The 16,856-nt window shown below is 34.8% G+C and overlaps 1 protein-coding gene across 1 annotated transcript; it reads right to left on the minus strand.

The window, feature by feature from the left end:
- Positions 1 to 9,440: 9,440 nt before the first annotated feature.
- LOC108868353 (pentatricopeptide repeat-containing protein At1g31430-like) lies at positions 9,441 to 10,332 on the minus strand. The gene is made up of 3 exons (XM_048577607.1): positions 9,987 to 10,332; positions 9,792 to 9,821; positions 9,441 to 9,661 (listed from the first exon to the last, which is right to left on the minus strand). Exons 1-3 carry the CDS (start codon positions 10,330 to 10,332, stop codon positions 9,441 to 9,443), a joined length of 597 nt encoding a protein of 198 aa, XP_048433564.1.
- Between the last annotated feature and the right edge of the window lie 6,524 nt (positions 10,333 to 16,856).

Genomic DNA, 16,856 nt, shown 5'->3' on the forward strand with positions numbered 1-16,856 from the left:
TGAACAGTAATTGCCTTTAATGAACAGTTATCTTTTTTTTGCATCTCCAGCCTTACAATAAATAGCTCTAGCAATTGGCCATAAAATATTTTTTTTTATATGAAAAGCCCTAAAGTACTGCAATCCGGAACAAATCCTGCAAATTTCAACACAACTAGTAAGATTTAAATTAAAAAAACTAAAAAAATCAACCCAGAATCGAAAAACCCACAAGGGTTGAACAAAGATTTAGAGAAAATAACCAAAAACCCACATACCTTTTTGGTTACAAATTCATCGAAACAGGTTGAGTAAGCGAATGGCGACGACGACGACTTGGTCTCACTTCTTCTGGCTGGCGGGAGGTCGAGATGGAAAGAGGGCGGCGAGCTTGGATCTGCTGTGATGGTGGCTGCCATGGCAGAAAGAATGAGGGCAAGGTGGGGCTGCAGTAGGAGTCGAAGATAGAACGCAAAGGGTTTTTCAAATTTTAAATACATTATTAAATAATTAAACATTTTATTTAATTCATTTTTGACACATGGCATAAAATAGATGATCTTGTCAGCAAATATATAGAACCTATAATTTGCCACATCATTATTTAACAGATGTATGAAATCACAACAGATTGACTAACAGATGTATGAAATCACAACTAAATACAAGTTTATGTATGCAATTGAAATGTTTTGAAGATGTTGTATGAAATTGTAGTTGCACCCAAACTTGAAGGGGTAAATTGTGATTTGATTTAAATATTAAAAACTAAAAAAAAAAAAAAAACTTGCGGGACCCACTCTTACCACCCATCACCCTCACCCTTCCCTACCCCCACCTCATCCCCCACTCGATCTGTTCCTCCCTCTTCTCGTTCATTTGCCTCCCCTATCTACATCTCCCTCTCATCGAGACCTTCTATGACAGCACCCTTGGTGCCATCGTTGTTGGGGAATGCGACACCGCGGTTAACACCAGCCTATTTGGCCGAATTCTGCCTGCTAACGTCGAGGATGGAGCCCGCGCGCACGACTCGGTAGAGTTGCTTCACCGCTTGGGGATCAATTTCAAGCGGATCCAAGATTCGGAGTGGACTAGATTGGGTTTGCGGAATTGATGTTGTCCTCAGGGATCGTCTGCAACAATGTCGTTAACTAGGTAAAAAGGCCTATGCATCGTCGGAAAACAGACCAAGTCGGCCTTGTCAGAAAATATACCTCGTCGGCCTCATGGATCGCAATAGATCTGAGGTGTTTTTCGCGTGGGAGTGGCGGTGGTTAGCCCAGCCAGCCATTGACGTGGGTGATAAGGTGAGGGTGGCGGCGGCGGTTTGGGTTTGTTTGTGAAGGAAAGAGAAGGGGGAAGAACGGATGGCATGGGGGGATGAGGGATGGATGAGATAAGGGTGGCGAAGGGTGAGGGTGATGAGTGGTAAGAGTGGGTCCCGCAAGTTTTTTTTTAGTTTTTAATATTTAATTAAATTTTTAATAGGGAGTGGAATCCGCCTCAAGCAACATCAACATTTAACAGAAGAATTGACAGACAAACTGATAGAAGGTATGATATTGCAACAAATTTGAAGATATGACATTAAAATGTTTTAAAGATGGAATATGAAACTGTGATTTGCCCAATAATTGTGGTTTTAGTCTTTAAATTTTAATTTTATTGTCAAATATGATCACAAACATTTTTAATAATTTATAAATCATTTTAGATATTTTAAAAGTACTTTCAAATATACCTAAAAGTAATAATAATTTTTTATAAGTATTAATTATAAATTAAGTCTTTAGACGCTAAGAAATTGACAAAGACCACACGCATTTATGACGCTGGTTGGGGCAGTCAAAACGTGAGTCTCTTATTTGGAGGAGGCCTCTCTACCGTCATAATCTCTCTATCCTTTCATATCCTCTTATTTGAACAGTTACAGTTAAGTCACGTTAATATCTTATATTGATTTTTTTTATAGAAATAATAAAACAAAAAGTAATATGTACAAGGAAGGGATAGAAAGAGATGAGAATAGGAGGGTAGAGAACCCTCCTCCCCTCTTATTTTCTCTTTGGAATTATTTTTTAGGAAGAAAAGTCTATATGTTTCTTATATTATATGTAGGCGAGTAGCTAGTGTGTATGAAAAATGAAATGATGTTGAACTTATGATGACATGATGTGAGTGCTCCGAATACCCTCCTAAAGAAACAAATAAGAATAAAACTATCTCCATCGGTCATTTATGGACACATCAAATAATAATATCTAAAATGTACAACTTGAGCTAAAATCATCTTACAAAATTAATCTTATAGAACCTTACAAAATTAATCTTAAAGGGGCAGCCAAAAATTAAATGGTTACGATGATATACTACTACTCTTCACCCTTTAAGATTAATTTTACAAAAAATCAATTAAATGAGTAATAATTTAATCATTGATTAGCATTGCTAAAATCTTATTATTTGACCGAATAATATAATTTTTAAAGAATGATCTCGAAAATAAAGAGTTTAAAACATGCATATAACATTGCATGATGACAAACGAACTAAAAACATAAAACCAAAAAGTTTAAACGAAATGGTTACTAAGGAAATCTATATATAAAGAGAATAGAAAAGGTGAACAGTGTTTTGGTGTCATCAAGCTTCAACAAAATATTTGGACAAATATGCCTCCAAAACAAAACACTTTAAAGGCATTCCAAAATAATACATCAAATAAGTCAAGGGCATTTTCGTCAGTTTAATAGTATTTTTTTTAATAATTAATTTTTTGTGGTTTGTTTGTTTGCTTTTTTATTTTTATTTTATTATTTTTTTAAAATTAGTACCCCATAATAGACTAGCAATAATATGATTCAATTTCTCTATTTTTAAACACGTTCAAAACATCTTAAGAGGCGTGTAATGCCGGTTATAAAAAAGATCATTCGCACGTGGATAATAATGTGATTAAATTAGTTATCAAATGATTTTTTTTTTTTTCTAACAAACGATATTATCTAAACTAGGGGGAGGGGGAGGGGGTGGGCTTAGCCTCATAATGGGCTAACAATAATGTGATTCAATGAATTGTTTATTAAATATTATTTTCTCTATTTCTAAACACGTTCAAAACATCTTAAGAGGCGTATAATGCCAATTATAATAAAGGTCATTCGCACACGGATAATAATGTGATTAAATTAGTTGTCAAATGATTGTTTTTTTTTAACAAACGATACTATCTACACTAAAAATGAGGGGGTGGGCTTAGCCTCACAATGGGCTAGCAATAATATGATTCAATCAATAGTTTATTAAATATTATTTTCTCTGTTCTTAATGTAAATTCTATAGAGACCGATTTTATTATTTGAATTTAGTTGCTTTAATTGGTTTATGAGATGTTTCTTCTAGCATAATCTAAGATTATTCATTTACTTTAAATATTTGACTTTCCTTTTATCAATTTACGCATATAAATACATTTAAAACGAGTAAGTCATACGTAGCACGCTGTGATTAAAAAAATATCTTCTACACGCGCGTGAGCACGTGCATGAAGACTAGTCTAGCTATTAATTATTTCTACCCTAATATTGAAAAGCTAAGATCAGCCTTTTCTTTCATGTGAATAAAGCATCTATCACTTTCAGAGTTTCCAATATATACCCACCCAACACATTGCCAATTATCTCGATCCTAACACATGAATGAACTCTGCATGTTGTCACGAAGCTAACACAATTTGCACCAACGTGGTTTGCTGAATTGTCATTTGCGAATCCTTCGTGGCTGGATGACAAAGCACCACCTGTCTTGGACAATGGTTCTTGCACAACCTTCATGCAGCTGTCACACTCCCCACGCGAATGCCTTGTGCATAAACGAGTTTAACATGCACCTTATTCTTGTCCCACGCTATATATATATGAACATACCTTCACAATCTAAGTTATCATCATTTGGGCTCAGTCTAATAACTCTTTATTTTTTCACCTTCTTGATAAAAAAAACAAAAATGTGTCCCATTTCAAATATTAGCATTGCCTCATGGTGCAAGAAGCATGAAGTTGGAGATGATAGAATCACTGTCAAATTTGAGGATCTTTCATCATTGACATGCTCAGAAGGGGACGGGGACGATGATGACGATGATGGCGACTATGATTTTGCTCCGGCGGCATAAGTATAGAGAGACTAGTACTACTTGTTATTAACTTAATTAGCATAGCTAGGGTTAGTGGTTACATATATAATAATATAGTAAACCTAATTATAATAATTAGTATTCATAGGGCTCTTTTCCTTCTGATCTCATTTTCATCTACTGTTCGTCCTGCGACGAGTGACCTACTATGTGTATGTCAGGGTGGCCTTGCAAAATACGTAATATGTATGCAGCCAGAAAAAGGAAAAACCTAATAACATTATTTATTTCTAATGATATTTATTAATCGTCTGTTGAAATTTGAAAGCAAATTCGGTTGATAAATGATGAGTCTATCAATTCTATTAACTTATAAACTCTAAAACTGGTTTTGTAAAAGGAATGACAACAGGCCAAATGATTAAATTTCTTGAATTTCATTTTCAAGGATTAGCATTGAATAATCTTGCCTTCATATGGTATTAGTATGCAGCCTCAGGTGGTGCAAGTCTTCAAATGGAATATTAGATTAAATTACTATAATTACGAAGATACAAAAATTTGTATTCTCTCGTGGAACCAGATAATTAAGAGCACAGTTCAGAATTTTTTTGTTGTAATTAAATTAAAATATCGGTCAATTCGATAATCATTTTATTTTTTATTTTTAGATTTAATTTGTTTTTAATTTAGAGATGGAGCAAAAGTATGATGCGAAGTTCATGGGAAGAATTTATAGGTAAGAGCTGGTAAGCATATTAATCGGACGGCAGCTAGGGCCGGCAAAGAAGCTAGCATAGTGAAAATATGCTCTAACTAGCAAAAAAAAAAAAGAAGAAAAGTAACGAAATGATAGCATTTTAGATAAGGACAACGAAATTTTCAAAACATCTAAACATTTATTAGTCCAATAAGACCTAGGTTTACTCTATGCACCCCGTTATCTCATCTAAACCCAATAATAAAGGCATTATCAAACTTTGCAACATAATGCATCTCTCTCTCATTTTTGGGTGAGAGGGATAGCCAACAATAAACTCATGGACAATTTCATTAAGTATAATACTAGCATTCATACTTTGAAGGATGAGCCCATTCTTCATTATGCAAGTAATGTATATTTATCATACAAATCTTATAATCGGAATTGTTCAATTTCTTAATCTTCATTCAAAGATCACAGCTATAGAAAATCATTTGAATCGGAGATCATTTAGTCATTAAAATGTATAGAACGTACAAATCAACGGTGTAGATACCAAGTAACATATTCATGGTGAACCGTTCATTTATTTGATATGTTTGAATGATTAAACGATTTTCAATTCAAATGATTTTTTTGTATGAGTGATCTTCAAATGATGATTAAGAAATTAAATGATTTCGATCATTAAGTTTATATACTCAAAATACGTTATTTGCAAATGTAAGAATATGTGCATCCCTTCATGGGGATGCAAAGTATTATCCTTCCATTAATCTTAAGAGTAACCTACACTTACCACATTTCTAATAGAAATAGGACTTACTAATATATGTAAATCTCATCTCTATTAGAAATGTGATACAAATATGATATAAAAAAAATGCTAAAATATCACTTTTGTAATCTCAATTGAACTGCATCTATCCAGACACCCCCACCTTTTTAACCCCGCTTTTATTAAAACCTAATGATTTTTCTCCAGTTTCTACAAATCAAACTACAAATACAAGTATAAATAGATGGTAATTGTAGAAATTGCTTAATTGCTTAATTGTAGAAACACATCCCTGAATATAGGCCATAAAAAAATTGCTTAATTGAATTAGAAGTCAACGGACCTAAATCGATTAGTAAAATGGTTTTATATCTAATTTACCCTAATACTAAACAAGTAGAAGATGAAACACCAATCCAGAAAAAGAAGAGAATAAAATCCCATGCGAAACCCCTAAATTCAAACTTGGTTGTCTTAGTTTGTACATGAAGATAATGTAATAGACTCTCTCTAATTTTGTGCTAGTTTTTTTCCTCCTCCGTGCCTCTTTCCTTTACCCTTCGTAGAACCTCAGTTTTCCCATTAATCAACGATGACGTTATTAGCATGTGCCGTACACTCTGTTTTGTAGCACTAAGTACCGCCTAAAGTGGAGCTATAAGCTCATCAGTCGGGGTATAGTTTGTCCTTTTTCCGTTGAACGCCTTCTTTTCTCCAAAGGCAGTTTTCGCCCAATCTTCAATTTTAGCCATCCGGTATTCAGATTGTGTGGCGATAAGTGGCTTCGTGGTTTTTCCCTCAAAACTACCTTGCTTTTCTTCAAAAAGCAGCTCCACTTTTCCACCTTTCTATTACCGTGTCGCTAGGGTTACATGATGACTTTTGTCTTTGATGACTGAATGTGCTTTGCTTTTAAGATGAGACTTGACTTGAGTATCTCACTTCATTTAATGATCACCGTTATAAAAAAAATTTGATTAGGAGATTATTTAGTCATTAAAATATATAGTACAAATTATACTAAGTAATATATTCATAGTTAATTGTTTATTTATTTGATATGTTTGGATAATTAAATGATTTTCGGTTTGATTTTTTTTTTGTATGAGTGGTCTTCAAATAATTATTAAGAGATTGAATAATTTCGATCGTTGAGTTTATATGCTCAAGATTTACAAATGTAAGAATATGTGCATCCTTCAAGGGGATGCAAATCTCAAGAGTAACATTATACTTATCACATTTTTCATATCATATTGTATCATCTCTTTAATAGATGTATAACTCATCAATACATGTAGATCCGTCTTTATTAGAAAGGTAGTATAAATATAATATAAAAATGATAAAAGTAGTATTTTTGGGTAATGCTAAAGCTGATTTGGAATTGTGGTGTTTTAAAAAAAAAAACCACGTATTAAAAAATCTGAAGTATTAAATGTGTTTAGAAAAATACAAAAAATGTTACTAGCCGCTTAACTCCGACACTAGACTAGTTTAATGGTAATGCTGCTATCTATTTTATGCTTTTCCACATTCTGAAACATGTTAATGAATGATTGTTAGGCAAATAGCGCACAGGAAAAATAGCTTCATTGAAACATCAACATTTGCAAGATAAAATATGAGTAATGCTAAGGAGATAGGAGACTACCTATTTAAAATATATTTTACAAAAGTTTAATTATATTTAAACGCCTAAAATTTGAGGTTTATTTTTATTTTTTATTATATCAAACATCTGTGCTTTTTAAGATTTTGAGTAAGACGCTTAGTTACATTAGGTTACATCAATATTTTTTTTATTTATCAAATTATAAATTATGATTATAATTTTCAAAATTATGAGGAATCATTGATATGGTATAAAAATGCCAAATGACTTTCAAGACGGAAGTTGTCCTATAGAAGGGCCTAATGAAGTTGTAATTGGAATTAGAAGATCTCTTTTAATTGATTCTTAAGAGCGAATTTGTAATTGGAATTAGAAGATCTCTTTTAATTAATTCTTAAGAGCATAAAATTAGTTATTCAGTATATTTTAAATACATGGTGCAAACAAAAGGAACCAAACAGATGGGCCCATGGTGCAAACAAAAGGAACCAAACAGATGCACCAATTCAGGTAATTGAAGGCCCAATCGAAATGGAGCCACAAATCCAACACAACAGACTACAGTGTCTTTCTTCCAAATCTTCTCTGGTTCTATTTTTTTCACAAATCCTAAACCATAATCTCACCTTTATTGAAAGTCTAAGAAGTCAGGCAATATTATCACCCTCCATGTCGTTCATGTTTACTAATTGAGCGAAGTGATAGCTTCTCGTAATCCTTCATTGAGTTAATGCTGACTAATTAAGTTTTCAGGCATGAAGCAAAGCTTATTAGGAGAATTGCTTCCCAGCACAGATGAATTACACATGGCCAAATACCCGGTTGGAATCGACCCTCGTGTTCAACCAATTATAAGTCTTTCAAGTGGTGGACCAGATGATGTTAAAATGGTTGGAATTTGGGAGATGGGTGGATTGGGGAAAACAACCGTTGCCAAAGCCATTTATAGCAAAATTCATCATAGCTTCCAATTCAAATGCTTCCTTGAAGATGTTTGCCACCATGGTACAAGCCAACATGGTCTGCTCTGTTTGCAACAAAAATTTATTTCTGACATCTTACAACATGCCAAGCCTCAAATTATTAGTTGCGTTGCTGCAGGATCACTGTTATAAGACAACACCTCCAACGTAGAAGGGTACTTGTCTTTATTGACAGTGTAGATAAAGTGGAACAACTAAATGCAATAGCTGGAAATTGTGAATGGTTTGGTCCAGGAAGCATACTTATCATAACAACACGAGATGAGCATATACTAAATCAACTTAGAGTGAAAATGAGATATCCAGCTTGGGGAATGAATAAAGAAGAAGCTCTCGAGCTTTTCAGTTGGCATACATTTGAAAATAGTTGCCCTGATGAAGAATATCTGGAATTGTCAAAGAAGGTAGTTTCTTACTGTGGGGGTCTGCCGTTAGCACTCTAAGTTTTAGGCTCTTCTCCTATTGGCAGACCCATAATAGAGTGGGAAAGCCATATGGAGAAATTGAAAAGAATACCTGAAGGACAAATTATAGAAAAACTTAGAATAAGCTTTGATGGGCTAGATGATACTCAGAAGACTATATTCCTTGATATATGTTTCTTTCTTGAAATCGGCCAGGTTGATGTGGAGAAGGATTATGTCACAAAAATATTAGATGGATGTGGCTTATCTCCAATAATAGGAATCAGTGTTCTCTGTGAACGGTGCCTTGTAACTGTTGAACGGGGCATGCTAATGATGCATGATTTGATTCGAGATACGTGCAAGATAATCATTTCTGAAAAATCCCCCACTCAACCTGAAAGATGGAGTAGACTCTAGGACCCCGAAGCTATAACAGATGTGTTGACAAATAAATTTGTAAGTAGATTCCCAACAAAGTTTCATATTAATGCTCGCTAAATTATTTCCTAGTGCATGCTGCTGCCTATATCTTATAATTATTGTGTAGAAATAATATTAAATCGATTTCCAATGGTAACAATTGTTAGTATGCTGATTCATGTTTGTAAATAAATCATTTTTCACACGCAAATTACCCTTTTTATTACTCATCGTATATCCCACTAATCAATGACGAGTACTACAGATGGACCCGAATGAAATGTGCAGTTACAGACGATGGATGGAAAAATATAGAAATCAGGACTAAAATCTCACTTGGAATCCTTTCTATCAACTCCTCTGCTTCGTCTAACAGTCCAGCATAGCCAAGAAGGTCGATCTGGCAACCATAGTGCTCTAACTTTGGCGCAATCTCTCATATATCTTTCTCATGGAGTTGAATAACTCACGACCCTCATCTACCAACCCTCTGTGAACGCAAGCACTTAAGACAACAATGAAGGTGAAATCATCAGGCTTCATGCCAATCTGTACCATTTTCGAGAAGAACTCGATTGCTTTGCTTGTCTTGCCATTCATTGCAAGCCCACAAATGTTTGAAGTCCAAAGACCTAATGCTGCCAACCGAGCACAGACTGTTAAGAGCAACCGCTGTAAATTTATCCCCTTCAACATTTTAGTTTGCATCTCTTGGAATAGAGCCCCGCCTCGTTAAAATGGTAGTATAATTTTATTGTACATACATACCCATCAAACACTTCTCTTGCCTCACCAAACCTACACAATTTACAGAGCCAGATACCATACTAGTACAACAGAACACGTTTATCCCGACATTTCATAAAAAATTCTCCGTCCTTCATTCAAACAACCACATTTATGCATTTCCAGTTCTAATAGTAAATCCAAGTTCGCTTCTAAAATATTCATGAATTTTTTTACCAAGCTCCAAATTTTTCAACGCTGTGCAAGCTGAAATGGTGCTTACAACCGTAGCTTCATCAGGCTTCTCGTTGCTCTCATATCGCATCCCCCGAAACACATCCAAAGCCTCCTCAAACCTCCTGCACCTAAGATACCTCGAGATTGTAACGTTCCAACAAAGCCTGTTTCTCTCAGGCATTTCATCAAACACCTGCTTGAAACTCTCAACCATGTCAATGAGCGAGTTACACACATATGCATCAAACCCAATTCCAGTTTTTACCACAAACCCATGAACCTTCACCTTCCCGAACCTCTCCCAAAGCATCCAAAGGCTTTGAAAACAAATGGTTGTTTCCCGCATTGGAAAACTCGATGTGGGCAAGTCCTTTCTCTACTTCAATGGTCCACAACATCATTTGATTAGACAAATACACATTCACATAGATCATCTAAGTGTGGCACTTGATAAGTGTTTGTATCCTAAAAATCCCTATGTGGAAATAATAATAATAATAATAATAATAATAATAATAATAATAATTTGATTTTTTTTTTTTTTTTTTGTCAAATAACAACAATAATTTGATGGGTGCCCTAACTTTGAAACATTTAACAAATTAATAAGAAGTACTAAATGCATTGACCCAAAAATGAGAAGAACATGGAACATGGGCTTCTTGGCTAAACATTTAATAAATTAGGACGTGGCCTCACTTAACTCAGGTTCCATTTTCATCACCTGTCATTGGTGGAATCCAAACCTCTTTTTTTTTCTTTTTTTTTAAGAGTTTTAACGAAACACTCATAGTATTATTCACTTTTAATGAAAATGATATTTTTACTCTAAAAAGTCACTCATGGTATTATTCATTTACAACACATTTTTGTCATTTTGATTAAAACTCAAATTAAGCCCTTTTCATTAGTGTTTTTTTTTTTTTTTTGGCTTCTTTCCCATTCCTTATTCTTTATCATTTATGTTGTACTTATTTTCCAAAACATAAAAAAGATAAAATTATTTTATTTTTTAAACAAATGATATTATCTACATTGAGGAGAGAGGTGGGCTTAGCCTTCTAATGAGCTAACAATAATGTGATTTAAATTCGACTTTGGCGAACCAAAAACCTCTCACTTACATATAAAAAAAATATCACTAAACCGTAATACTAACTATGTATGCTAGCCAGATAAATATTGGTTTACGTTTTAGTAGATAAAGTTTTTTCTTTTTTTTTTTTTCAATAAACCATGTGTCTCAATAAACAATTGTGCATCATCAATATGGTTATACTAACACATTCGACGTACTTACGCACCCATTACATATGTACAATCGACCAAACCACATGTATGTACCCAATTATTAAATTCATCATAGAGTACAAGAATTTCATTTTATTTTCACTAAGTTCGTCATAGTGTGGCTGTCACATCCCGGCTCGGGACGGATCACTTCCCGAGCCCGCTCCATCACTGTAGCACGATATTGTCCGCTTTGGGCTTACCATTCCCTCACGGTTTTGTTTTTGGGAACTCACAAGCAACTTCCCAGTGGGTCACCCATCATGGGATTGCTCTAGCCCCATTCTCGCTTAACTTCGAAGTTCCTACGAAACCCGAAGCCAGTGAGCTCCCAAAAGGTCTCGTGCTAGGTAGGGATAGAAATATACATATAAGATCACTCCCTTAGGCGATGTGGGATGTCACAATCCACCCCCCTTAGGGCCCCGACGTCCTCGTCGTCACACTACGACCTAGGGTTAGGCTTTGATACCATATTGTCACATCCCAGCCCGGGACGGATCACTTCCCAGGCCCATTCCATTATCGTAGCACAATATTGTCCGCTTTGGGCTTACCATTCCCTCACGGTTTTGTTTTTGAGAACTCACGAGCAACTTCCCAGTGGGTCACCCTTCATGGGATTGCTCTAGCCCCCTTCTCACTTAACTTCGGAGTTCCTACGAAATCCGAAGCCAGTGAGCTCCCAAAAGGCCGCGTGTTAGGTAGGGATAGAAATATACATTTAAGGATCACTCCCCTGGGCGATGTGGGATGTTACAATCCACCACCCTTAGGGGCCCAACGTCCTTGTCGGCACACACGTGGCTAGGGTTAGGCTCTGATACCAAATTGACACATCCTGGCCCGAGGTGGATCACTTCCAGGGCCCGCTCCACCACCATAACATGATATTGTCCGCTTTGGGCTTACCATTCCCTCATGGTTTTATTTTTGGGAACTCACAAGCAACTTTCAGTGGGTCACTCATTATGGGATTGCTCTAGCCCCCTTCTCGCTTAACTTCGGAGTTCCTACGGAACCCGAAGCAGTGAGCTCCCAAAAGGCCTTGTGTTAGGTAGGGATGGAAATATACATATAAGGATCATTCCCCTAGGCGATGTGAGATAGTCACAGTGGCAGTTTGTAATTAATATTAATAAATTATGAACGTCATTATTGTCTACTATCTAAAAGGATTTGGTTGTCTACATTTTTTTTTAACCTTGCACCCATTTAAACCTGCCCGTCCCCTCGCCAATTCCTGGCTTTGCCACTGATGGTCACATATATAATATAGTTAACCTAATCATAAATAATCATTATTCACAACGCTCTTTTCCTTCTGATGTCATCTTCATCTACACGTTCGTCCTGCGACGAGTGACCTAATGTGTGTATGTCAAGGTAGCCTTGCAAAATATATACTATGTAAGCCGCCAGCAAAAGGAAAAACCTAATAATATTATCTATTTCTAATGATCTTTCGTCTGTTGAAATTTGAAAGCAAATTTAGTTGATAAGTTAATAATGATGAGTCCATAAATTTCTATTAACATATGAACTCTCAGACTTGTTTTGTAAAAGGAATGACAACAGGGCAAGTGATTAAATTTCTTGAATTTCATTTTCAAGGATTAGCATTGAATAATCTTGCCTTCATATGGCATTAGTACGCAGCCTCAAGCGGTAGCAAGTCTGCTAATGGAATATTAGTATAATTAAGAAGATACAAAAATTTGTATTCTCTTTGTGGAACCAGATAATTAAGAGCATTGTTCAGACTTTTTTGTTGTAATTAAATCAAAATATCGGTCAATTAGATAACCATTTTATTTTTTTTTATTTTTAGATTTCATTTGGTTGTAGTGATGGAGGAAAAGTATATGGAGAAGTGAGCAATGTAAAAGGATGATGCGAGGTTCATGGGAAGAAGGAGCGGAAGAGAGAACGAAAAGTGAAATCAAATCCAAATTGCTTTTGGTTTTTTATTTTCACTTGTGCGTTATCTTATCATCATTTCTTGTATTTACTGTGACCAGAAAACGCTCTTAGTTCAGTTCAATAGAATATGGGTCTCCAAAACTCGAGGTTGTAGGTTCAAATCCTACAAAACGTGATTCTGTTATGTAGGCAACAATGGTAAGATGTGGTAAGCATGGTAATTGTATCCAAGGAAGCTAGTATAGTGAAAATATGCTCGACATTTTTATACCCCCTCCCTCTCTCCTATTTGTAGCAAAAAAAAAAATAAAAATAGTAAAGTAACAAAATGATTAACAAATGGGATCTTAGATCGGGACAATGAATTTTTCAGATCACCTAAATTAAAATCCAATTGGAACTAGGTTTTCTCTTTGCATCCGGTTTTCTCATCTAAACCCAATAATGAAGGCATTATCAAACTCTGCAACATAATGTATATCTCTCTCGTTTCTGGGTGAGAGGGATATAGCTAATTATAAACTCATGGACAATTCCATTAAGGATTATACTCTTGTTCCCACTTTGAAGGGATAAGCTCGTTCTTCATTATGCAAATAATGTATGTTCATTAAACAAATTTTATAATTAGAATTATTTTATAATTAGAATTGTTTAATTTCTTAATCTTCATTTAAAAATTAGTGCTATAAACAATAATTTGAATCAGAAATTATTTAGTCATTGAAATGTATAGTACAAATCAAGATACCAACACATATGAATGAACCATTCATTTATTTAATATATTTAAATGATTAAACAATTTTTTATTTGAATGATTTTTTGTATGAGCGATATTCAGATCATGACTAAGAAATTGAATGATTTCAATTGACGAGTTTATATATTTAAGATACGGTATTCATAAATGTAGGAATATGTGCATCATTTCATAAAAATGCAAGCATTATCCTTCCATTAATCGCAAGAGTAATATTACATTTGTCATATTTTTTTATGTCACATTTGTATCACTTCTTAAATAAAATAAGATTAATTAATATATGTAGATTTAATTTTTATTAGAAAAATGATACATAGAAACATGATAAAAGTAGATTTTTGTTATGTCAATTGAACTGCATCTATACGGACATATGTGACTCCGAGAACTTTCGGTCCGACGTGCCGATGTGTAGATATTCGTTAGAAGCGTGTGAACGCTAATAGCCGCTTTTACCAACTCTTTCACCGATCTCAGCAATAATTACGTCTGCAAGCTTGCAGACCCTTCCAATCAACTCAGCCACTGTTGAACGCGGCTTCGTCTTAAAACCTGTTTTTCTCCGAATCTTTTCCAAAACTTCAATTATCATGATTTTCCATTGGAAACGTCCTTGCTTTTCTTCAAAATTTGGGGCGGACGCTTCCTGGAAATAGCCAAGGACTGGAAAATGTATGACGTGTTCGTAAGTTTTAAATGCGAAAATACACGCAATGGCTTCACGGGCCATCTTCATGCGGCGTTCATACCAAACAAGTATTTAAGCTGTAAAATTTAAAATGTGCTTTTGAGTTTAAAATATAGATTCAAATAGAATACCAAACAAGTCCTAAACATCTTTTAAAATCCAAGTAGAACTACATTTTCTCTTTTGCACCTAGTTATCTCATCTAAACTCAATAATAAAGCATTATCAAACTATGCGACATAATGTATATCTCTCTCGTTTCTGGGTGAGAGGGACAGCTAACAATAAGCTCATGGAAAATTCCATCAAGTATAATACTTGTATTTCCACTTTGAAGGGTTGAGCTCATTCTTCATTATGCAAATAATGTATATACATCGTACAAATTTTATAATTGGAATTGTTCAATTTTTTAATCTTGAAATAGTTTAATTTCTTAATCTTCATTAAAGATCACTGCTGTAAAAAAATCATTTGGATTGAAGATCATTTAGTCATTGAAATGTATAGTACAAATAAAATATGTAAATACCAAGTACATATTCATAATGAACCGTTAATTTATTTGATACGTTTGGATAATTAAGCAATTTTTTATTCCAATGATCTTTAAATTATGACTAAGAAATTGTTGAATGATTTCAATTGCTGAGTTTAAATGTTTAAGATATGTTATTTGTAAATGTGAAAATATATGCATTCCTTTATGAGAATGCAAGTATTATCCTTTCATTAATCTCAAGAGTACTGTTACATTTGCTATATTTTTCGTACTACTTTTGCAATTGTAGTGCATCTATCTAGACATCTTTTTGACTCTGAGAACTTTCGGTCCGACGTGCCGATGCGTAGATATTCCGCTAGCAGTGTGTGAACGCTACTAGTCGCTTTTATCGGATTTGGATTCTTTTCCGAGCCCAGCATTCTAAGCTTGCTGAGCAAATCACGTGAATCGTTGAATTTTGATTCAACAAATACAAATATTATAACTTTTAAAAGGTTTTTTTTTTGTAATCGTTAAATTAAAATTTAACGACCTATATGATTTACTCAACAAGCTCAGAATACCGAGCTCAGGAGAGGATCCAAATCTGCTTTTACCAACTCTTTCACTCATCTCAGCAATAATTACGTCTGCAACCTAGCAGACCCTTCAATCAACTCCTCAATCCCATCAGTTGGTGTCCTTTTATACTGTTGAACGTGGCTTCTTCTTAAAAGCTGTTTTTCTCCGAATCTTTTCCGAAACTTCAATGTTAAGGCCATCTTCAACCGATGGCTAGATGGTTGATCAAATGAATCGTTTTAACCGGTCCTCCAAGATTTTTTAATATATTAATATTTTAATGAATATCACAGGATCATATTTGCTTCCGTCTCTAACCAAAGGCCAGAGGACCAGCGGGCTCGTTTTAGCCATACTACAAAAAACCATCTCTAACCGAGGGTCAAACATAATTTATTATTTAAAAATTACAACTTAAATTCAAAAAAAGGGCTAAGTGACGTCAGCTAGCCGTTGGATTTGAATTTTTCTTTTGCTATAAATAGGATGGATATTGGACCATAATTCACACAACTTTAAATTCAATTTATTTCAATTCAATCTTTTTCAATTTAACCGAGCACAGCCTGTGAAGAGCAACCGCTGTAAATTTATCCCCTTTAACATTTTAGTTTGCATCTCTGGGAATAGAGCCGCCACCTCGTTAAAATTGTAGTATAATTGTATTCCACATACATGCCCATCAAACACTTCTCTTGCCTCACCAAACCTACACAATTTACACAGCCAGATACCATACTAGTACAACATAACACTTTTTTCACCGGCATTTCATAAAAAATTCTCCGGCCATCGTTCAAACAACTACATTTACGCATTTCCAGTTCTAGTTGTGAATCCAAGTTCACTTCTAACACATTCATGAATTTTTTACCAAGCTCCAAAATTTTCAACGCTTTGCAAGCTGAAATGATGCTTACAACCGTAGCTTCATCAGACTTCACGTTGCTCTCACATCGCATCCCCCGAAACACATCCAAAGCCTCCTCAAACCTCCTGCACCTAAGAATACCTCGAGATCGTAACGTTCCAACAAAGCCAGTTTCTCTCAGGCAAATATCAAACACCTGCTTGAAACTCTCAACAATGTCAATGTGCGAGTTACACACGTACGCATCAAAGCCAATTCCAGTTTTT

Source organism: the organism of the source record quoted next, unplaced genomic scaffold, assembly GCF_019419815.1.
Source record: "Pyrus x bretschneideri cultivar Hongxiangsu unplaced genomic scaffold, Pyrus_bretschneideri_v1 Contig1, whole genome shotgun sequence".
NCBI classification, from domain to species: Eukaryota; Viridiplantae; Streptophyta; class Magnoliopsida; order Rosales; family Rosaceae; genus Pyrus; species Pyrus x bretschneideri.